At 29.5% G+C, this 24,795-nt stretch overlaps 1 protein-coding gene across 3 annotated transcripts; it reads right to left on the reverse strand.

The window, feature by feature from the left end:
- Window positions 1-5,781: 5,781 nt before the first annotated feature.
- Window positions 5,782-24,779, reverse strand: LOC107440019 (Alpha-methylacyl-CoA racemase). 3 transcript variants are annotated; one of them, XM_043043628.2, is made up of 6 exons: window positions 24,493-24,779; window positions 21,437-21,575; window positions 14,632-14,775; window positions 11,821-11,978; window positions 8,811-9,003; window positions 5,782-7,160 (listed from the first exon to the last, which is right to left on the reverse strand). In XM_043043628.2, the coding sequence occupies exons 1-6, from the start codon at window positions 24,598-24,600 to the stop codon at window positions 6,766-6,768; spliced, it is 1,137 nt and encodes a 378-aa protein (XP_042899562.1). In that variant the 5' UTR covers window positions 24,601-24,779; the 3' UTR covers window positions 5,782-6,765. The 3 variants fall into 3 exon arrangements, with proteins under 3 accessions (XP_042899562.1, XP_042899561.1, XP_042899564.1); XM_043043627.2 differs by lacking the exon at window positions 14,632-14,775 and adding an exon at window positions 17,874-18,017 and having other exon boundaries at window positions 24,493-24,755; XM_043043630.2 differs by lacking the exon at window positions 14,632-14,775 and having other exon boundaries at window positions 24,493-24,776.
- Between the last annotated feature and the right edge of the window lie 16 nt (window positions 24,780-24,795).

Below are 24,795 nucleotides of genomic sequence, written 5' to 3' on the forward strand. Positions count from 1 at the left end.
ACATGGAAAAAATTACAGAATAAAGAAAAAAGAAGAAAATTATTAAAATAAAATAAAAATTGATTTATACGATAAAAGAAATAAATTTAATTTTAAAATAAATTAACTATTTACTTGGAATTCTAATGTGTATAAAAACATCTATTTAAATACCATTTTTGATCAAATGCATAAAATTAAAAAAATGTGTAGTAAATATTTATTTATCCAAAAAAGAAATAGACAACCTCTTTCAAAATTTGATAAAAAGCAGTGGATACCCAACTGAAGTAATTAAATTCTATTTACAATCATTGAGTTAATTGTATGTTATTAGTAATAAAATTTACTAAAAACTTCTTTGTTAATTTATATTTTTACTATATGCAAATCCATTTCGGGCAAATCCATGGCTAAAAATCAGACAAATCAAGTTTCTCCCTCGCTCTCTTTTTTTAAATTAATGTTAATTTTCTAAAATCATTAAAATTGTATAATATTATCTTGCACACATCCATTTTATATATATATATATATGTAGCATCATCTATATATATATATATTGCTATATTCCCCAGCATTATATATATAATGCTGGGGAGAAATAATTAAGAAAGAAAGAATAGATACTCTGTGTGTTCATAAAAAAGTTAAGAATTTTTTTAAAAAAAATTTATTTAGTTTCAGTATTAAAGTTTTAATTTGATTTTTTAAAAACTTTTTAAAAGAAGGAAAGACAGTACTTAAATGTACAGTATTAAATTTAAACCCACATGCTTTTCTTTAATCCATTGTTTAGTTAAAAAATAATAATAAAAGGTTATATTGTTAGTAAATTTATCTTTTAATTTTAAAGCACGACTATCAGAATATCTATTTTATATACATGCGGTATTCGACGAGATTTGCCGATTACTAAATAATTTGTGAAATGATTTGTGAATGAAAAATTGTGTTCTTTTCTTACCTGCAAATAATTTTTTTCTTCCTTTGTTTTATATTTATTTATCATAAGGTTCAAAACTTATTGACTAGAATAAAAGTAAAGCATTCTAGCGACAGCCCTTTGTGTGTCCGAGAGTTCATGGAGCTTGAAGATACACAATGTGGCAATTGCTGATTTTTGGCAATGTGTTCAGCATTGCGCACTAGCAGACTTTACTTTTCAGACAAACTGATAGACATCGATCTTAAGCTGTGTTAGCTTTAAAGCGCCACTGGGGATCGAACCCCGGTTATTCACAACAGTTCACTGCCTTACCCAGTGACCAATAGCAACTCATGACTAGAATAATTAATAATAAAGTCGTTTAATCAATAATATATTCCTAGAAAAAATTAAATATTAGCTACAAATGTGAAATATTGAAATGTGAAAATATTAGCTACAAAATAAATTATTGAAGCTAATGAATCACATACTTACAAATGATTCGGTCAAATTTGCAATATCATTCAGAAAAACGGAAATTTAACCCCACCCAAAAGTATAACTTGCAGCGCCCCTGGTGGCCATACTGTGACGTGCACAGACACGTTTTTGTTGTAATAAAAAGAGTTATCAATTATATCTGACAAAGAAAAGGGGGGGATATAAAATGAAAGATCACTAGGGGTCATGGGACCTGCATTTACCTTTAAAAGGTAAGCCCCTTGTGGAAAAAGAAAGATAGAAAATGAACATAGAAAAAGAGAGGTAAAATTCATTAAAGCACCTCAGTACTCATGGAATGATATTTAGTTAACAATAAAATCTTAAGAGGGATAATCTCAATTTGTTGTATATTACAATTGCAGCACTTCTTAACAGAGAATACAAAAAGTTTTCCTTTCTTTTCAAGTTTTATAATTAAAAATAATAATTTAGTAATTTTGATAATTTAATCAGAATTGAAGACAATACTTCAATATGGTAAAGAAGATAAAATAATTTAAGTTATCATTTAAATTTAATTAAAAGGTTATCAATTTAAAAATTATGTTAGTAATTCTAACTTTACTTAAGTATGTCAAATTAGTCTTCTTCATAAACTTTATTTTCTAAAAAAAGGAAACTATAATGTATTATAATATATTTATTATAAATATTTTTTATCATATACAAAACAATTACGTTAACAACGATATTCAATATAATAATTACATTTAAATACACCATAAAAATTAAAACTTTATTCTAAACAAAAATATAATTAAAAATTTGCAGAAAAAAGATAATTTATTAATAAAATCGATCAAATACACTTAAAATATAATACTGACTATGGTTAATATGAATAAATTGCTTTGATTCAGTAATATGCTCAGTTTAATAAAACAATAAGTTTATATTTGTCAGAATAATTTAAAACAATATAAAATTAATTCTAAATATTTATAAATATTGAAAAAAGAAAACAAAACATTTTAACTATATTCTAACAATATACATTCCTATATCTTACTTTCTTGTCCATTTCATTCATAACAACCAGGGCCGGATTAACCTATAGGCACACTAGGCATGTGCCTTGGGCCTATTAAAAACTTGGGAGAAAAAAATTTGTTGATAAAAATAATTTAGCTTTAAAAACAACAAGTGTATTTGGCACAAAATTATGAAGAAACAAATAAAAATATAATATTTTTCAGCAATAAATTATTTTGCAGAATCTTATGATCTAAATATATTACTTTTTTGCGATTTTTGGATTCAACGAAATCTTGATTATGCTGTCGAATTTTATAAAAATGTCGAATATTAATAAAATGTCAAATATTAATAATATGTCGAATATTAATAAAAATGTAAATAAAAAAAATATGCAAGAAAATTTTAGCATATATTTTGAAAAGAGGGGAGGAGTGGGGGAAGGAGGGCAGGGCCCAAAAACAGCTATGCCTAGGGTCTACGAAAGGTATAATGCGGCTCTGATAACAACCTAACATGTATGTATGTAGTATATATATACACACCACACTGACGGAAAAAAATTTCAACACTAAGAAGGAGTTGTGCTGGATAAACTTAATTTGGTAGGTTGTTTCAACTAAAAGATGTCTATTCAAATTTCGAGCTAGTAGCGCCACTGTAAACATGCAAATCAAAGTTGCTTTAAATACGTGTTCTACAGTTTATTACCGTTATTTTATGTTAAATTTTGACATCGTGAGTTGCTGTTAGTCAAGAATGTCTTTAAGAAGACGAAGAAGCCATTATCAACAGCTCACTGACTTTGAATGTGCTTGTGTAATAGGGCTGCGAGAAAGTGGGTTTTCTTTCCAAGATATTGTAGAAAGACTGGGGAGAAATGTATCCACTATGCATGATTTCATTTTTAATTCATAACCTTCGTTTAACAGCCGACCCTATTTAGTTTTTCCAACTACTAATGCTCAACTCTGTAGCTTCGTAATTTTGAACCCGATCCAGAAGACAGGTGAACTTCTAGATCTAGTATAGAGAGAGATTTGCCTTCGCAAGCTTTTAGAGTAAACTAACCTGCCTTTGCATTACATGGAGAGGAAAACCTCCGACGGTTATCCTGACGGCAAGAGGACCCTAACCCATAATCTGTAGGATATTTTATGTCAGCACTGTGGTCGGTGCAAACAGGGTACAGAATTTGTATTGATGCTATTGATGGGATTTAAACTCAGTTCTCCTCATTGGAGAGAACGCTCTACCACCTTAGCCACCACGGCTCACTGTGCATGATTGGTGGCAGCAGTGCTAAAGGGAAGGTATTACTTCAAGACCAGGTTCTGTGCGGCCACATGGCTCTACTCAGATAGAAGAGCGCCCTGTACGGCATATGGCTCTGGTACACCGTACAGCATCTGTATCAGAAATTTGAGTGACACAACAAACTGCAACAAATCAAATCAGCTACTTCAAGTAGTGAGACGCCCTGTAGCTTGCATTCCACTCGCTCAAACCACTGCCGTTTACGACATGAGTGGTGTTGAGTTAGAGCTCACTGAAGGACAGAGTGGAGATCTTTTGTGTTTTCTGATAAAAGTCGGTGCCAGTGCTAGCCGTATACTAGTTAGAAGGAAACCGGGTGAGCGCCTGTTACGGACCTGTCTCCGGTGCAGACACACCGAAGATACACCTGGAGTTATGGCCAGGGCAGCACCTCGACTGCGAATTTTTACGTCAACCTGGTGATTCAAACTATTTTGTTGCCATTCATAAGCAGCATTCAAAAGGGTATTTTCCAATAGGATACTGCTCAAGCCCTCATACTGCTGCTATAAACCAACATGATCTACAGCATGTCTCCTTGGCCTGCTAGATGACCAGATCTTTCCCCAATCGAGCAAGTACGGGACATCATTGGACGATAACTTCAGCGTATCCACAACCAGCATTAACTATCCCAGTATAAAATGACAAGTTGCAACAGGTGTGGATCTATGTCGTAACATTATATTAAAAATTAATTCAATTTAATTGAAGCATAAAAAAGAGGGCAAATATATCATACTTTAATAATTCTTGTTACAAATCGGAATTCGCAACTAAATTTCCTCTAGCAAACGAACTTATAATTGTTAGCCATTTTGACATCTGAAGGTGAGTTTTTCTGTAACAAATCTGTGGGAAAAAAAATCTTTGAAAAAGAGGGTGCTGCTAAGGACGGAATAAATGTCCCATCAACGAGACTTTGCGCCAGTAACAAAATGTAATTTTAGATTAGGAGAGTCCGTGAATCAACGGCCTGCGTTTGATTTGTGTTTAGTTAAAATGAACAATATTTCAAAAATGGCATAGGTAGGAAAATAAGCTATTTTTATTCCATAGTATCATCTTATAGAAATGAACTTCATATAAATCCCGTTTTCTCAGACGTATAATATTTAAACAGTAATGGGAATTCAAAACTTATTTCACAAAAACAAAAGAATTTTATAAAAGCAAATATTTTTCATAAATTCACTTATAAATTTAACTAGTATGTACAAGTAAAACTTTAAAAAAATCCTGTTTAATAATAGTTGCCTATCGATTATTACTTAAAAACATTTTTTTAGTAATATCTGCCTCTAAAACAAAATTTTGAAATGTCTCTCATGTTATTATAACCTTATAAATTGAAATACTTTCACTTTTTTCCTTCACAAACAGGAATAGTGCAGCATTTAAACTTAAAATACGGAATCAAAATTATACCTTAAATTCTGCAACAAAACTTTAGATAATTAGGGGTATCATGAAAAATAAACACTTCTCAAAATTTATCACTGTTGATACTGAACATTTTTTTAAATAATAAGTAATTTTGCACATAAAGGAACTTTCTACTAGGCTTTGGTATAAATTTATATTATATGCTAATTGACAATCTACACAGTATATTTAGGGCACTTCATGAAGACAATCTCTTAGCATTCTTAAAAGTTTTATAATTCCCAACCTTAAGATAAATTTAAGTTCCTGATTCAGCATTGGGGTAGTTATGCTTTTTTTAAAAATACTTTCCACCCGAGAATAAATTATTTTAGCACCACATGGAGGAAAAACTATATTTGTTAGTACTTAACTAGTAAGAATATTTTAAATGGTCAATGACTGAGCTATACAGCAGTTATGGAACCAAAAAAGCTATGATTCACATCAGTTATATGTGAAAAAAGTCAAAGCATATTATAATAAAATAAAATAAAATCAGATACATTTCGGTGTTACTAAGAATGCCTTCTTTAAGTATGAGTGATCGCACTGGAGAGAATCCCCACATTACATTTTTATGTTCATTTTTCATATTAGGTTTGAGGAAGCTTTCAGTTGCAATCAACCATGGCACATTCACTAAACGATTGATGATTCTAAATCATTATTTAATTTCATACAATTACAAGAAATATTTTGTTTTTATATAAATTATCAAAAACAAAACATCAATCACAGAAATCAGACATTGGTATAATTTCAAACATAACAGAGACTTATGCAGGGTTCGTGCTTCTTTACTTCTGAGAAAAACTCCCAGATTATCCAGAGCTATAATTCAAGATAATAATAATACTCGCAGCAAACATCATTCATGAAAACAAAATAGTAATATTTAGACACAAAAAAAGCAATGATGCCACCTTGCTCCGGACAGCAAATAAATATTTTCAAGTGGTAGTTTATTAATGTGTGATTCTTAGTTTAATAAATTCAAAGGGTTATATAATTTGTCACTATGTTACAGCTTAGTCGTACTACACTGTTTAAAAAGTAAAGAAAATTAGCCAAATATTAGCAAATTTTAGTTTGTAGTTGCTTATCGTTTTTAAATTATTATGGCACATCCGGAGCAGTTGGCATCTCTGAAATAGTGATAGAAACATGACAAATTAAAAGATTCATTGATAATATTTACCCCTACATCAACCCCGATAAACCTTGAAATAAATAAAATCTTACCTTTATTTCAAAAAGTAAATCAAAACCTTCATCCAAGTAATAATTGCATAATAATCAACATCAAATAAATCTTTTTCTTAACCTGAAATTGCAGTCTAAAATCCTAACAAAGAATTACAACTTTATTTCCTTTAAAAGAATTTTATTAAAAAGGTAGGTAAAGTTCCCATAATTGCAATTTCTCTGAGAAAAACATTTAAATTTTTTTTTCTCGAGTTGTTGAGGATAATTTTAAATTCCCTGAGTTGTTCAGGTTTTCCTTGCGACTTATGAACCCTGTTTTGACATCAACTCAAATAAAATAAAATATCATTTTCAATCATAAAATCTATTATAAGTATCAATTATCACAGCTCAGTACTAACAAAACACATATTAAATTATTCATATCAAAGAGAAGACTTCACATTTAAAGCGTGAACTACTTTATCATCAATATACTTCTTTATTTCTTCAGAACTAAAACCTTCCTCTCGAAGAATTTCTATGGAATGTTGTCCATTCAAAGGCTCGGTCAGTTTCACTGCTGCAGGTGTTCTAGAAAGTGTTGGGGCAGGTGAAGGAACAACTTTTTCATCAGAACATATAAAAGTTCCTTTGCAGGAGTTGTGAGGATGATGATGAGCTTCTTCCATTGGTAGAACAGGAGCCACACAGGCATCAGTGAGGTCAAATATCTTGCACCATTCTTCTTGAGTTTTTGTGAGGAAAATTTTTGAAAACATTTCTATGTTTTCATCCCAATTATCAAACTGAGGGCACTTCTCTGGATCCACACCAAGACCTGCAAAAAGAAAAGCAATTATAGACTGAAGGGTGGATTCAGTAGAACTTAATGCCATTCCACCAAAAGCAAAATTAGTAAACTTATAATTAATCATTTTACAGTTTAAAAAGAAAGACTATATATTTTACAATTCTGCAAAGTTTTAACAATGATCAATTTAATAAATGGAAGGAAAATGTAATGGGCCACATTTAAATTATCAGCAATGGCTTATACTAAATGAAAAACCATAATTTATTTAGAACTCTTAAGTTCATGCTCTAAACATTTAAAAGAAAAAAGAGAAAATTAATGAATAATACTACAGCTTTTATGCATCAGAAAATCGATTTTTATTCTAAGATATTTTATTAATATTTTTAACTTTAAGTTAAACTCTAAGAATTTTTCACAAAATTGAACTTACGGCAAAAATTTCAAAGGAAAGATACATTTAGAATGTAACAGAATAAAAAAGAAACTCATTGCCTTGCTGCCACAGATTTTTAGAAATTTTCTTGTGAAAAGTACACAAGAAAGGACTAAACTAAATTTTTTTTCTTCAAATTTCTTGAAGCAAAACAATTATTAGATGATTTGAAATTTGTCTTAATTTAACAAAATGACATAAGTAATACTTCTTATTTAGAAGCCAATTTTGTATTTTGGTATCACAAAAAGAAAAAGAACTATTAAAATGCTGGAAACATAAATAGAAGTTTTTTTAATATTAGAATTGAAATTATTTTTGAGGTAATATTTAAGAAAATTTCACGAATTTTTTAGAGTAAAATAAGTTTATCCAACTTAATTTTTTCCCCATAATATTAAACATCATAATTTTCAGAAGAAAAAGTAAACTAGCATTTTTTTTTTTTTTTTTTTTTTTTTTTTTTTTNACCTGATTAAAGGATTTTTTTTTTTTTTTTTTTTGCATAATGTTTAATATCATACTTCAGAACATAAAACACAAACACAACGAAGTCATAAGTTAATTATTCTACTTTTGATCAATCATCCTAAATTTCTTTAATGAAATTTTCACTTATGGTTTAAAACATTTAAAAAAATGCTTTTATTTATATATGTATGCAATAACTTTATTTAAAACTATATCTTGAAAATTGTTTTACACAAAAAACTTTTATTTTGTTTTGCATAAACACTAAAATACCAGATTAGAGAATATATTGAATTTTCACCAGGCGACCAGAACCATCCAGGTAATAAATGAAATTTTTGCAGGTAAGTATTCATTTTGTCCTGGGCATCCAGTAAAATTTTAGAATTTTTACATCTCTTGTTAAAAAAAAAGTCATTTTCAAAAACATTTCTGTGTTAAGATAATAATAATTTTATATAATTTTAAATTATTAAAATTATATAAATTAAATAATTTTAGATTAAATTTCATATGCATATGCCTTTAAAAAATTCAGTCATAACAGAAAAGGTTCAATGCTAACATGTAAGTGACAAAAAATAACAACCAATACGAATATACATTATTAGAGAATATAAATACAACATAACACTTATGGACTATGCTTAGAAAAGAATTAATAACCAGATAGTATTAACTTGTAGTATTATTGAATAAATAACTTTTGAACTAAGCAAACTGAGCCAGTTTTTAAAAATTACAAAAAAGAACTTAAATATGAGTACCTTTACATAAAAGAGAGTAAAACTTGGTTTCTATGGCTCCAACAGACATAAACTTTCCATCTTTTGTTCTGTAGGTGTTGTAAAAGTGAGTGCCTCCATCCAAAACATTTGTACCACGAGGTCCTAACCAGATCGGTATATTGGCATACTTTGTGGTCCAAAGGAAACTAGATACATAAGCTGAACCAGCAACCTACAATATTCTTTATTCTTATTTATGAGGCATATTATCCAGACATTCATATATAGTACATAGGATAATTAATAGCAAAATGTCCAAGACATATTTATATACAACAATTTTTGGAATAAAATATGTGAACTCAGGACAAATTTCATTACTATTTAAAGCCTTCGCACCAAACTCCAACCTACACATCATTTGTTTTGAAAAAGAAAACTACTTCGGCTTTGAGATATGAGCTATTCTTTTCGTTCTGATTTTCATTCAGTCTTTCATAATTTTAACGATTTGGATGATCTACATATGCTATTATCCCTTTGACTGGTTATGGGCACATACAAGTGTCCATCAATATTGTGTGGTTATAGTAAGTAGAGAGAAACTGCAAGATAATTTAGCAATAATCCAAAACTTTTATAATCAATAATGGCAATAACAAAATGATAGTAAGTATTTACATATGATTAAAATGAAATAAAAACGTATTCTAGCACTCAATTTCGCAGGAAATTACATAATGACGATAAACAAGCAAGCTTGAAATAGAAAAAAAAAAGAATCAATATCAAAACATTTTAGGTTGGTATTGTATATTGTAACATCTCAGATTCAGCTGCATCGTAAACTAATTTATAATACACTGAACATTTTGCATATCATTAAAGTAAAGAACAACTAATGTAACCTTCCTTCCACATATTGAAATCATAGTAAGTTATAAACAAGGTATGTAACCTTTATAGGAAAAATACTACAACATCGAATTTTATTTTTACACTACGCTAAATAAGTAAAAGCATAATATGAGGGAAGATCTGACAGATTAGTCAAAATTATAGATATTTAAAATAGATATAGACTATGCATGTGCATTCGGAATAAGTTCAATATTTGTTTCTCTCTTTTATTTGGTCAGTCCTTCTCTGTCTTAAATTTGTTTTGTATGTTGCCAGAGGCGTGATTGTTCCCTTAACATTCTTATTTTTAATATGACATTTGTGTTGCACATGATTTTTGCATACTGCTTTTGATCAAAAATTTGTTATGAGAGAAAACTGTAACTTGGATAAAATTTTGGATTTAGTAAAGATTATAATGGTGAAATGCACGAGAAAACAAGCACTAGATTCGGAAGATGTAGAAATTAATAATGGGATAATTATGTCTAAAAAGCAAAATGAGCAGCAAAGAATACTCAGTACTTCTACTAATGGAGGGAAATCAAATTCAAATAATTTCGATGTCCAGTGCACAAAATAAAATACGGACCACTCTCAATATCTTTTGATCTAATTATTCTATCTTCACATTCTATGTCTTAATCTTAATCCAGTTTGAGGGGGTGACCTTAAATATACTAATTAATTAGTGCTGACGATATTTTTAGTAACAAAATCAGACACAAAAACGCACTTTCTTTGAAAAAAACACACCTTTTTTGCAATGGATTCGGATTGCTGACCACCAAACTATAGGGAGTAGCAGCGATCTGGGAAATATGGCCCATTTAGTTTGAACCAGAGAGTGGTCCAAAGTATAAGGCAATATATACATTATAACTATCAAATCATAGCGTGATAAAACCATTGGTGATTTCACTGAATTATCAATATATATTGAAAATAAATAATTGTTTTGATACATTTTGGAGTGGATAAAGTAATAATAATTGGATTGTTTACTATAACATAGGAGCTAGTAAGCCACCGAAAAGATCCATTTTAAGCAAAAAGGTATTCAGTCCTCAGTGATTGCAATTGTTTATTGCAACTTAGAGCAGTTAGCAGTCAAAAACAAGTTTTAAATGAAGAGGCTTTAATGTTAAATTCATTCATTTTAAAATAACATTTTTATGAGGCATTATTCAAGACAGTTAGCCACTCATAAAATGCATTAGTTATTTTGCTTCTTCACTCTAGAAATTGTTTAAAGGTATGCTACCGACTGAACTTGCTTGTTTAAATAAGTTATGGTTGTTTACTAGTCTTTGAATGCTAATGATTTTCAAGACCGTTACGAGCACTTTCATGACTGTTATTCTATTTCACCTAGTTTCATTTGGTATCTGGAATTTAACTGTAGCTGAAAGTTCTTTAAGCTATCCTGCTGGTTGGTGATGATTTTCAAAATACTTTTGTCTTTCTACAACACGTTTAATAAATGATACTTCAGCTAGCAAATTTATCTAATGAGCTAGATATCCATAAACAAATATATCGCCTCTAACAGCATCCATAAAGACCAATAGGTCTTTCTAAAGATTAGAATCAACAAAAATCTATTTAGATCTGCCCTAATTAAAAAAATATTTCACTAGCAATTTTTTTAATTGAATTGTTAAGAATACAGCAACTTGCATATAAAACAACATCAGAGACTTAAAACAAAAAAGGAAAGGAAACTAAAAATCTTTAAACCTCTTTTCATGTTAAGCAATCACTCAAACATATTTAAAGTGAATAATCTATAATCAGGGGTCTGTCTAGGTTTTTCTGAGAGGTACCTAATTTGTGAAAATTTAGATATAATTTGGGAAATTTAAAAATTACATTAAAAAAACAATACAAAATATGGATTTATCGTTTCTTACTGGATACAAAAATCAAATTTTAAGAAAAAGTATTTTGTGAAACTACCATTTTTCGTAAAGTTCAGTTTGTGAAGGTACCACTAAAGGGTAGTAAATGTGTAGCCTGGACAGACCCCTGATAATAATAAACCAAAATAAAAATACAGATTATAAAATGATAAATCTCGATTTGCATGAATTGTATCTTTTTCTTGAATGAGTTGCAACAGAAATAGAATGCAAATGGAAAAAATTACCATGTTGGCGTCTATAACTTGACCTTTCCCAGATTTGTGTCGTTCTAATAATGCCAAGCAGATACCTAGTGCACAAATAAGACCACCTCCAGCAAAGTCACCCAACAAATTGATTGGAGCTTGAGGTTTATCCTTTCCACCTATCATTGACAATACTCCTAAAATATTAATCTAATTAGCCCAAAGAATTATAAAGAAAAGAAGAAGAATTAGAGATAAATTCTGGCTCGCTTTTAGAGGTTCGAGTACGCCTGAGCTTGAAGAATTTTAACCCGAGCCCGAGATACATAGGATTACTTAGAGCACGAACCCGCCCCAGCGCAAGATATACTTTGGACATATGCCAAATTTCGATGTCTTGTTACTCTGCCTCTGATGTCTTAATACGAAAACTTGTCATTAAAACCCTTTACCATCATTAATTTGTAAAACAAATATCGAGAGAAAAATCTAAATTGAATATGAAAGAGAAATGTTGAAGAGAAATGATCGACAACAGTAAACATTTGTTTTTATTGTCTGTAAGATTCCTAATGAGATAACCTATTTATAAACAGTTAAGTTTAAGAATTAATTTTTATTTCACTCTGCTTCATCTATTGAATGGTGAGCAAATTAGTAAAAAAGTTTATAAAAATTTTATCAAGAGTCCGAGTTCGAAAACTAATTTCAGTAAACAAGCCTGTCTCATCTCTAATAAGAGCACACAAAGTAGGACACATTTTGAACTTTGTACATTTAACAAGTACTAAAAAAAATAATTCATGAAATCTAACTTTTAAACAATATAGACAAGTTAACAAATAAACAACATACAGTGGAGACTTTCTAGAACAAAATTATTTGTTTCCAGTTGAAAAAATTTGCTTTTCAGAACATTTCATTTAATAAAGGTTCAGACTCCAGCAAAAGTTTTAACTTTCATTAAAAAAAAAAATTTAAAAATTAGCAATACAAAAATAATTGCAATGCAAATATTTACTAACAAAGAATTGCAAATTTAGACAAACACAAATTTTTTTTTTCAAATACCTTGTACCAAATATAATTAAATATGAATTACTTTTCAAATAACTGTAGCAACTACAAAAAAATAAATGGAAGGTGAAATTATCCGGGAAAATATCTGCTTAATAATTAAATTTTTTTTCTTTGTAATTTAAGGCAAAACTTTTACTTTATTCAAGTAAAAGTTTAAATACAGTTTAAGGCAATTAGCAGGAAATTAAACTAATTTAAATTCAGCCTTTCTTTTACCTTAAATTTTAATTACATAATGAAAATATTCTGCATGTTAGAATTATAAGTGAATCAAGTTCTCTATAATTTAAGGTAGAAAAAGGTTTTTTTTTAAATAAATAAATAAAGCATGCAAATAACAGTTTCTTCTCAATTAATCTTCTGAGTAGTCCTGGCTTTTGTCAAACTTTAGTTTAAAGGCTTTTCTGCACCAGTTTTTCCATGCTATTAAATGGGAAAATTAGTCTATAGCATGGAAATGTCAGCACAGTTTTGCCCAAGGGCTGAATGCTTTGAGGATTAAGAGATGTTAAAAGGATTACTACTGAATATTGATCACAAAACCTGAATCATAACTAAAACAAGAAAAAAGTGCAGAACGGTTTAGGATAAAATTTGATAAGAATAATGATTTGGGGCATCAAATATTCAGGCACCATAGGTAGCCAAAGAAATAATTAGGAATTATTTATTTATATATTTTTTTTAAATATCAGGACAAAAATCAGAACATAACAGACTAATTTCAAATAGAGTAAATACGCTATAAAAAAAGAAAAAAGAATATAATTTTCTCTACTTAAGTAAACGCAAACTTTATAGCTTAAGAGTAACAAAATGTACTACTTCTAATTTTAAGGCTTCGAAAAACAATTCGAAGCATAAAATTAAAATTGCAAATTTGAATTCTTGATTGCCATTTTGTGAGGTTCAGTCAACTCCCATCTTTATGGTTACTGATTATTTTCAAATGCAAGTATAATTTTTTTTTACTAGTTCATATTTCTATTTCAAAATTAGCTATTAATTTCAATAACTCATTAGTTTTACATATGAATTCCCGTTTTGGCAATATGGCAGAAATTTTTTTTGTGAGAAATAATAACAGATTTTAATGAATTCAAAACAATAGCAACCATATAGCAGTTTCTAAATTCAGTGCTAATGTGTGGCTCAGGGAATAGAGTGTTCACCTCCCAATGAGGTGAACTGGGTTCAAATCCCAGCGATAGCTAGTCGATAGAAATTCTGCACCCGGCTCTCATCAACCACAGTAAAATATCCTCAGTGGTAGAAGGATCATGGGTCAGAGTCCCCTTGACGCCAAGCTAACCGTGGGGAGGTCTGCATGGTTTTTCTCTCCATTTAACACAAATATGCGTTAGTTCTATCAAAAAGTCCTCCATGAAGGCAAATTTCTCCCAATACTCAATCCAGGAGTTCCTTTGTCTTCTGGATTGGGTTCAAAATTACACGGCTACAGAGTTGAACATTTGTAGTCATAAACCCTAAATTGGGTAGGCTGTTCAACGACGGTTATAAAATAAAATATGTTACGAAGCTGTAAAGAGAATCAATAAAAATTTATTTTATTCTACACTCAATTCAAGATAGTTGTATTAAAAGATCGATTATATTAATAATTTTTATTTACTGAAAAAAGGATTAAATAAGAATAATTTAGTTTTTAAATGTTAGGAAATATACTATGCATATTTCAGCATGACAATTACATTAAAACGAGTATGAATAAGAAGTTTTAGAATACAAAAATTTTAAAAAACAACGTACCAGATATGGCTATATAGTTTATATCATGTCCCGCCATTTTTGCAAATGGTCCATTTTGTCCAAAACCAGTCATTCTAGCAAATATTAATGCAGGATTAACTTTGCACAGTACAGAGGGATCCAAATTGTATTTTTCTAACACACCTAAAAATATTAGCAAAAATTTAGAATAACCTATGACAAAATTTATGCAAGAAATTTGGATAAAATATAAATGTATGAATATAATGTACAGTAAAACCTTAATTTTAGGATGTGAGATGTAGGAAAGGTTTGTTTGAGATACCCAAATTTATATACCAAGTGAGTCAAAATAATAAATGTGTTATTTAGGGAAAGCAGATTTCTTTCTTTTTTAAAATAAGAATTTGGAATACTCATCAAAAGTTGCCTTGTGATACCAGTAGTTAACAAATAAATTCTTCAGAGATTATAATAAATTTTTAAGGTTTCTACCAGCCTGAGAGTATTACACTTAAAATAAAAATTTTAAATATTTCGAATTATAAATGAAACCTATTAAAACTGCATTCATAATGTGCAATTTTAACATGGACAATGTGAAAAGAGATGTTTTACGGGACTGCAGAAGTATCTAAAGAGTGGGGGGGGGGGGCTCTATATGATATATACGCACCAACCGTGTTTGAATTATCTGAACCTTACAAACTGGCAATCAAGAATTCGAATTCGCAATTTTAACTTCATGATTTGAATGGGTTTTAAAATTAAAATAAAAATAATTAAAAGAAATTGTTTACCTGTAAACTATTTATTTCTCAATGAACGGTATATTATTTTATTCTGTTTCACTGGGTTTTATTTCTTTCTTTATTCTGTTTGCTGTAACATTTGAAACTAAGAATTTTCCCCTTGAGTCAGCAATAGGGTCATTTATTTCCGCTGTGGGGGATAAGTAAAGGATGATTTGACACTAGGATGATTTTCACCAAAAAAATGTTAAAGCTCACTCGAAATAGAGAAATTTTTTTTTAGAACTCAAAAAAAAAATTTATCTATATTTTTTAATTGTCAATTTAATGACACAAATATTGAGTGAAAAATTGTTACTGTGTGAAATATTCATAATCATTTAGTTCTAAATAAAAGTTTTTGATCGCTACTAAAAATGTCTTGCTGTCTCTCACTTTTCACTTATACTTTGCATCCACCAAACAAAAACCATTTTGAACATGGGTATAAATCAAGTTCTCCTAAAAGTAGTGACTACATTTCAGAAGTTGTTTGTACTCACTATATTTTTAAGAAAAGTAGTTGTACTTAACTACTTTGTAATAAAATAGTTGTAAACTACTTTGTAATAAAATAGTTGTACTTAACTACTTTGTAATAAAATAGTTGGTGTAAACTACAAAAAAAAAAAAAAAAAAATTACTTCTCAACCACTGGTATAGTTGTTTTTCATTTTTGACTTTACAGACCATTATTTGACACTGTGTTTATCTATGAGAGCCATCTCAAAAACTTGATTTATCTTTAAAAAAAAAGCATGCATTGCCAAAAATAAGCTATAAACTGTAACAAAGCCGGCCTTCTATGTTTTAATACTTTTCCCTTGAATCATAATTTTTAAAGCCTTTCTAGCAGGGTTGGCAAGGTTTAGGACAGAATGGATTAATCCACGGTTTAAACCCTGGTTTAAACCGTCCTGTCCAAAACCCCTTTGTCCAAAACTGTCTTAAACTGTCCTAAACCCTTTTTCTCAAATTATGTCACAATTTTATCTGAACAATGTTTAAGAGGTAAAATAAACATAGAACTAATAACATATTNATATGTCCTGCTCTTAATTAAATGCATAGTTGAACCAAAAATAGATTTAAGAACAGGATGTGGCTTTTAAAAGTGTGAGAAAGAATTTGGAATAGAATAATTAATTAGTAATAAAGTAGGAGTTGTTTTATAGCAAAGAAACTAACATAAAAAGATTAATAGAAGCTTTTTATGTTACATATATATATATATTTGCTCTTAAACGTCAATAAGGCTCAAATGTTTTAGTTTTCTTTTAGTTAGCTTTCTTCTTTTATATATATACACACTCACAGAGGAAGGAAGAGGAGCTTCCCCCCTCTTGAGATTATGACTATTTCTTAAGAGGATGACCCTCTCCAAGATTTTGATGTCTTCCTTTAAGTGGTCAAGTTACAGCATGTGGTGTGTGACTTCCACTGCATAAAAGATGGGTGGTTATTGCCTTTTCTTATGACCTTCTCCTCTCAAACCCTCTATTTGAATGAATTTCAAAGAATAGTGAAAAAAATCTTTTTAGAAAGCATATGGCCTACTATCTCTTCTAAAAAAAAAAAACTGAGCTACAGTAAAATCTGCTTTTCCTTTAATTTTTTTTCCTAGTAGAACTGAATCAGACACTGTTTATTTTTAATCAACTCCCATCTTTATGGTTACTTATTATTTTCAAAAACAAGTATAACTTTTTTTTTTTAACCATTTCATGTTTTTATTTTAAAATTAGCTATTAATTTCAATAACTAACTAGTTTTACATATGAATTACCGTTACACTCATATGGCAGGAGCGAGAAATAATAACAGATTTTAATGAATTCAAAACAATAGTAACCATATAGCAATTTCTAAATTCTGTGCTAATGAGCTATGCGCGACTCAGGGGATAGAGTGTTCACCTTCCAATGAGGTAAACCTGGTTCGAATCCCAGCTATAGCTGGTCGATAGGAATTCTGCAACTGGCTCTTACCGACCATAGTAAAATATCCTCAGTGGTAGATGGATCATGGGTTAGAGTCCATTGATGTCAGGCTAACCGTGTGGAGGTCTGCGTGGTTTCTCTCTCCATTTAACGCAAATGTGGGTTAGTTCTATAAAAAAAGTCCTCCATGAAGGCAAATTGCTCCCAATATTTGATCCAGAAGTTCCCTTGTCCTTTGGATTGGGTTCAAAATTACAAGGCTACAGAGTTGAACATTTGTAGTCGTAAACCCCAAATTGGGTCGGCTGTTCAACGACGGTTATAAAATATGTTACGAAGATGTAAAGAGAATCAATAAAAATAGATTTTATTCTACACTCAATTCAAGATAATGGTATTAAAAGATTACCGATTATATAATTGATTTTTAATTACTGAAAAAAGGGTGAAATAAGAATAATTTAGTTTTTAAATGTTGAGAAATATGCTATGCATATTTCAGCATGACAATTACACTAAAATGAATAAGAAGTTTTAGAATACAAAGTACCAGATATAGCTATATAGTTTATATCATGTCCCGCCATTTTTGCAAAGGGTCCATTTTGTCCAAAACCAGTCATTCTAGCAAATATTAATGCAGGATTAGCTTTGCACAGTACAGATGGATCCAAATTGTATTTTTCTAACACACCTAAAAATATTAGCAAAAATTTAGAATAACCTATGACAAAATTTATGCAAGTAATTTGCTTAAAATATAAATGCATGAATATAATGCACAGTAAAACCTTAATTTTAGGATTTGAGATGTAGGAAAGGTTTATTTGAGATACCCAAATTTATAAAAGTGAGTCAAAATAATAAATGTGTTATTTAGGGAAAGCTGATTTCTTTCTTTTCTGAAATAAAAATAGTAATACTCATCAAAAGTTGTCTTGTGATACCAGTAGATAACAAATAAATTATTCAGAGATTACATTAAATTCTTAATAGTTTCTACCAGCCTGAGAGTATTACACTTAAAATAAGAATTTTGAATATTTGGAATTATAAGTTATTTTCTCTTTTTTCTTAAAAAAAAATTATTCTTTCATGATCAGTACAATTTCAATGATAAACTGAATGTCATAAGTTATATAAAATCAGTTCTTTCTTTGAATTTACTCACTACAAGCTGATGCCATAAAAATCACTTGATTTCCATTTCAGATTATTTCGAAATCTATTTTGTGATCAAAGATTTTGTATTTTAAGTAAGAAATATTTTTAGAAAAAATCTCATTTTTTTCTTTTAAGTAAATATTTATTAAACTTAACAAGTTTAACATTTTGTCCTATTTTCAGCTCACCATTAGACTTTTACAATTCAGGACTACCTACTTATGAAGATGTTATAAAATGGTATTTAGATATATAATATGACCTCAAACATTGCTTAGTTTCTGGGAAAGATTCAAGTATTTCCGATTTCAGCCAAATCATAGTTAGAAAAATCGGAGCAATTTATTTGAGTGTATTAATTCCAACAGTCTCTCATGACCGCCATTTACAACTCATTCGTAATTATCAGAAAAAGAAATTCGCACATTGATTCCAGAGTACTTTTTTTTTAAGCAAATCAAATGTTATTTAATATAGGATATAGCAAATGTGCAGATATTGAAAAACGCAATTGTGAAAGGTCGAGAATAGTTCTGCCAAAGAGTGATCTTTCATAATTGATCAAAGACATGGTAGAACTTAGCGTAACAGAAAGACAAAGAGTAAAAAAAAAAAATATTAAGAGCAGAAAAATGAAAATTATGCGCAATAAAAGCAAAAGAATTTAATGAGCCTGTAACTCATTCAATTTTCTTACTGGTAAAAGATTTGCTCCACTGGTAAAGTTCAGCATAAATGGGCAAAGATATTATAAATAATTAAACCCAATTTTTTGCAACTGAACTGTCTGCCAAAGAAAAAATGGAACAACAAACAACCCCTTGTTACTGCAAGAAACTACAATCAAATACCTTCACTAGCAGGTATTTGTCACAAACTTTAAATGCTTAATAGACCTGCAGTCATAGTAGCATTTGCAGTTCTGCAAGAGATTGGTATTACTGAAACTGAACTAATCTTTGACAAAAATCAAATCCAAAGAGCTCACCAACGTAATTGCTTTCTCAAAAATTTTGAAATCTCAAAAGTGTAAGAGGACTATGTTTAGACAGGAGACATACCAAAACTCTTTATCAAGAGAAAATTAACACACACAAAAGAAAAATCTTTATATTTAGGTCATACCATGCCACTTTCTGGTTCAACTAAGAATGTAGAATTTTCCATAATTGAATTATTTTTGTCAAGAATTATAGATATTGACAATTTACAAGATATTGGCTGTGACGGTATAAATATCAATACAGGTTTATATAATTAGTACCATAAAATGTCTAAAACACCATCTAAATCATCGCCTAAAATTATTTATATGTTTATTGCATCACGAGCTTCCACTACAGCACTTATTCTGACATTTAGACAGAGCCATGCTTGGACCACGAGAATTCAGTGGACCCATTATAAAATAATTAGAGCATTGTGAACAAAAATCTGTGGAAAAATTTATCCCCAAACTTTTTGTTTTACCTAAAGTTGATGTTCAAATTCTATGTACAAATCAAAAGCACCTATATGAGATTTGTCTGGCATATGCGACTACATTTAAGTCAACAAACACCCTGAATATTTATCCCACGCAAGATGGCTCATAATAGCAAGTTTAACATTAAGACTATGTTTCAAGTGATAAATCATCAGATGACCTAAAGATATTAGAATTTATTGAAAGAGTTTTTGCACCACTATGGCTGTGGTAATTGGCCTAATTTTAATCAATACAGAATATACTTATGTAGGAAAAATTTGTATATTTGGTACCTATTAAAACTGCATTTATAATGTGAAATTTTAACATGGGCAATGTGAAAAGAGATGTTTTATGGGACTGTGGAAGTATCTCAAGAGGAGAGGGGCCTCTCCTTATATGAGAGAGCCTTATATATCATATATACTCACACACCAACCATGTTTGAATTATCTGAACCTCACAAAATGGCAATCAAGAATTCCAATTTGCAATTTTAACTTCATGATTTGAATTGGTTTTAAAATTTAAAAAAAAATTAATTAAAAAAATTGTTTACCTGTAAATTATTTATTTCTCATTTAAACAGTATATTATTTTATTCTGTTTCACTGTTTTTTTAAACTTTTATTCTATTTGCTGTAACAATTGAAACTAAGAATTTTCCCCTTGAGTCAGCAATAGGGACATTTATTTCAGCTGTGGGATAAGTAAAGGATGATTTGATACTAGTTTTCGCCAAGAAAATGTTAAAGCTCACTTGAAATAGATAAATTTTTTTTAGATCCACAAAACAATTATCTACATTTTTTAATTGTGAATTTAATGACACAAATATTGAGGGTAAAATTGTTATCTTAGAGACTGTGTGAAATATTCATAATCACTTAGTTCCAAATAAAAGTTTTTGATCGTTGCTAAAAATGTCTTGCTGTCTCTCACTATGCACTTACACTTAGCATTCACGAAACAAAAACCATTTTGAAAATCAAGTTCTCCTAAAAGTAGTGACTACATTTAAGAAGTTGTTTGTACTCACTATATTTTTTAAAAAAAGTAGTTGTACTTAATTACATTTTGTAATAAAATAGTTGTTGTAAACTACAAAAAAAAAATTACATCTCAACCACTGTTATAGTTGTTTTTCATTTTTGACTTTACAGACCATTATTTGTCACTGTGTTTATCTATGAGAGCCATCTCAAAAACTTGATTTATCTTTCCAAAAAAAGCATGCATTGCCAAAAATAAGCTATAAATTTTAACAAAGCCGGCCTTCTATATTTTAATATTTTTCACTTGAATCATAATTTTTAAAGCCTTTCTTGAATTGGTTTTTTTCCTAAAGAGACATATTTTAGATGACTGCATCTGATACTACATCTAATATTGAAAACAAACTAGAAGTGGATGGTTTAATTAAAAAATATTTTGTAAACAATATGCAATAGAATTAAGAATAAAAATAATATTCATAATACCAGGTCGATATGGGTCAATTAGTACATCTGCTGTAGAACAAAGTTTAGTAATTATGTGAGCAGCTGCAGTTTTTTTGAGATCTAAAGATAAAGATCTCTTCCCTCTCGACAAACTATCCTTATCTGTATACGTGTCAGGCTGAAAATTAAAAATATATTGAATTTATCACAAATACATTGCTAAAAAATATCTATTCTATAAGGATATTTCATTTTTAAAAAAATGAGATTTTAATACATACTTGTTGATTGCAATAAAATAATGCAATGTGCTAATCCACTGACACTACTATATATATATATATATATACATTCTGAAGAAATGGATTTTATTATAGTTTGTATAGGTGATTTTAGCATTTTTCAACAATTAACAGATTTTACTAACCAATAAGCATATACCTCATATGCATAACATATCTTGCAGTCAGATACAATGACACTAGTAGATGCTTGCCATTTATAGATTGAACAACTAAATTATGACAACTTTAATCCCTTTCAAACAAAAGTTTAAAAAAAGTTCAACAAAGCAGTTTTAACTCTACATCTTCTTTCTTAGCCATTGCACCTAAATTATTATGGCAAAAATTTTACATAAAAGCCATAGAATAGTTACTAAAATAAGTACTTTATTTGCTTTCTATGCAATGAATTTTAATTGAAGAAAACACCATTTTTAAGTAGCTACATTTTATCAAACAATGTGATTACTATGATTAATGCCAACAAGTGGGAAAAAAGTGTAGAAAAGTCATGCATAGTTTCAAAAAATTCTATAGATTGTTTAAAGCCCACTAGTAAACATGTTCAATAGTAATGCAGTCTTTAAAAAAGAATTTTCTAACTTTTCATTTGTCCAATCTGAAATTAGCAATGCTTTACTTTTGCTTGGCTATGTTGAAACAACAAAAATCGTAAGAAAATGATGAAAAAGAGTATTTAAATGTCAAAATGAATGCATTTTTATATTAAAGTATTTAAAATAATAAATGAATTCCAAGATTTTGCTTATTTTAAATCTTTTGATCATTAATTGATACTTTTATACAATGTGCAGCAAAAATATCTAGCCAACAATTTTTAATATTGTTTAAAAAATAAATTTATTAATTAAGAAAATATAATAAATGATAATAGACTCCTAATAGTAGGTTAAAAGTTTATTGAAAGTTTCAGCAACGGGTCAAAAGTCTCCTACTTTTAATCTATCCCGTTCCTGCCAAAGCAATTGATTTGGAGAGTCCAAATTTTTGTAATTTTAAGTCATTTAAACATCAATCATACTGGGGCCTTTAAATCATGTGAATGTAATTTAAAATCGTGTTGGCATCGGTAAGAAAAAGCATAATAATGAATTTTTTCGCGAGAATTCTGAAAAGAACTCACGTAAAATAAGCAGTTTTTTTCTTCATAAATAGTAAAAAATGTAATAGTACGTTTCTGTAACAGTAAAAAATTTTCCACGATGGTGACAAATTTTCCGAGAATGGAGTTCATATGTTCATGTGTATTATACAGGCCTGTGCTGAAGATGAACACCGATTAAACTTTACATTTTATTTCTGATTGCCATAGTCTTAACAGTTTGTAGCAGGCTCAAAGAGCTCTATGTTGAGGAACTAACCCATTAGTAGAATCTGGCAACAATAAAATCTAGAGATCCAGTTTTAACGTGAATTGCTGTCACAACGATAGAACAAGATAATGGCATACAACAATAAAAGTGTAAATAAAAGGTGATTATTATTATTATTCTAATCTTCTGATATGGTTGCAACAGTATGGTCTGCACACGATTAATAAAATATAGAGCAATATACAAGACTACATTAGTGACTTCTCAAAGGTTTCAACTGAAACTACACTGATTTCATTTGTTACTTAAATCTCTTATAATGAGTTCATTTTGCTAACATTTTTAGCTCTAATATAACTTCATGCATTTGTCTCAGCTTTTCATTGAAAGTACTTGGAATAAACAGAACACTTGCAAAATGTCTGAGGTAAGTTCAGTTAAAATACCTGAATAAAATAGAGCAGATCCAGCTCTTCTGTTTATTACGTGCAAAAGTTTATTTGCTTTATCATAACCCAAACCCATAACTAAATTTAAATATGTGGTTTCCCATTTACCCACAGAGGTTGCATCTCTTGGATTATTACTTTGGTTTCTCCTGATGAAGCTGCTCCCTATAATAATGTCAATAATAAAATTCTAATTCAGTCAAGTGAATCTTCACAACAGGAGGTTTGTCAGCTTTTATCAGGCAAAGAATTGGAAAATAGAAAGTCTTTCAATTGTACAGAAAAGTTAAAAGTATGAGAAAATTGATGTTAGAATTATTTTTATAATAGTTGCCAACATCGATACAAACCATTTTGGCGGCTTTAACAGATCTTACAACAGACAAAGGAGTCATATAAGATCTTAGAAGTGACACCTTTTCCCATGGAGATTTATGCAGTAAATAAAAAACAACTCCTGATAAAATCAATTTTTTTTTGACACCGTTCTGTTTCGTAGAAGCTAAAGTCAGCAAAGGCAAAGAGCAAGTAGTAAAAATCAAGTCATGGTAACCAATATATTTTGTGTATTGCTCCATATTTTATTAATCCTTAAAATTGTAACCATATCAAAAGATTAAAATAATAATAGTCACCTTTTATTTAATTGTTGTGTACTTTGTAGTAATGGCTTATACATATTTTGTATTTATTTCATCCTAAAGTTTGTGTTTGTTCAGCATAGTGTATGGCAAGACTAAAAATCTAACGATCCAGTTTTATTAAGAGTTGCCTTGACAACGACAGAACAAGGTAATGAAAGACAACGATGCATTCGTAAATAAGAGGTGATTATTATTCCAAACTTCTGAATGGTTGCAATATTATTTCCTGGGCACGATTAATAAAATATGGAGTAATACATAAGACCATACAATCTATCAATTAAACTCGAAAGTTGACAACTTTTTGAGGACCTCAGCGCCTCAGTAATACAAAAGGACATTACGTTTTACTAAATAGTGTAAACGACAAAGAGCAGCTATTACCTTATCAATTCGTGTGACAGTTGCTCCAAAATCACTAAGAATCATGCCGCAAAAGGGAGCTGGAGCTAAACCTGCAAGCTCGATAACTTTAAGACCTCTTAATGCCATTTTGACAGTTTAATTTAATGCATAAAAATGAAGTATACAACAAAAAAAACAATTGTCATCTGGTCATCTGATTCGGATTTGACAGAAAATAAACAATCTACTTTTTCTTTTCAGTTCTTTATCCTGCTGCTATTGCCATTACAAACCTGTTTTGCAACAATATTTCCACCAAAAAGGTTACATTTTTAGTGTTGC

This window comes from Parasteatoda tepidariorum, chromosome 7 (genome assembly GCF_043381705.1).
Source record: "Parasteatoda tepidariorum isolate YZ-2023 chromosome 7, CAS_Ptep_4.0, whole genome shotgun sequence".
Taxonomy (NCBI): domain Eukaryota; kingdom Metazoa; phylum Arthropoda; class Arachnida; order Araneae; family Theridiidae; genus Parasteatoda; species Parasteatoda tepidariorum.

Bases quoted from the DNA above. Each gene is read 5' to 3' on its own strand.
- LOC107440019 (XM_043043628.2), bottom strand. From the start codon at position 24,600: ATGGCATTAAGAGGTCTTAAAGTTATCGAGCTTGCAGGTTTAGCTCCA. The intron at 14,776-21,436 runs GTATTATGAATA...TAATATTTTTAG, and splicing joins AATTGACCCATATCGACCTG to GTGTGTTAGAAAAATACAAT. The intron at 7,161-8,810 runs GTACTCATATTT...TTCTTTTTGCAG, and splicing joins TTACTCTCTTTTATGTAAAG to GTCTTGGTGTGGATCCAGAG.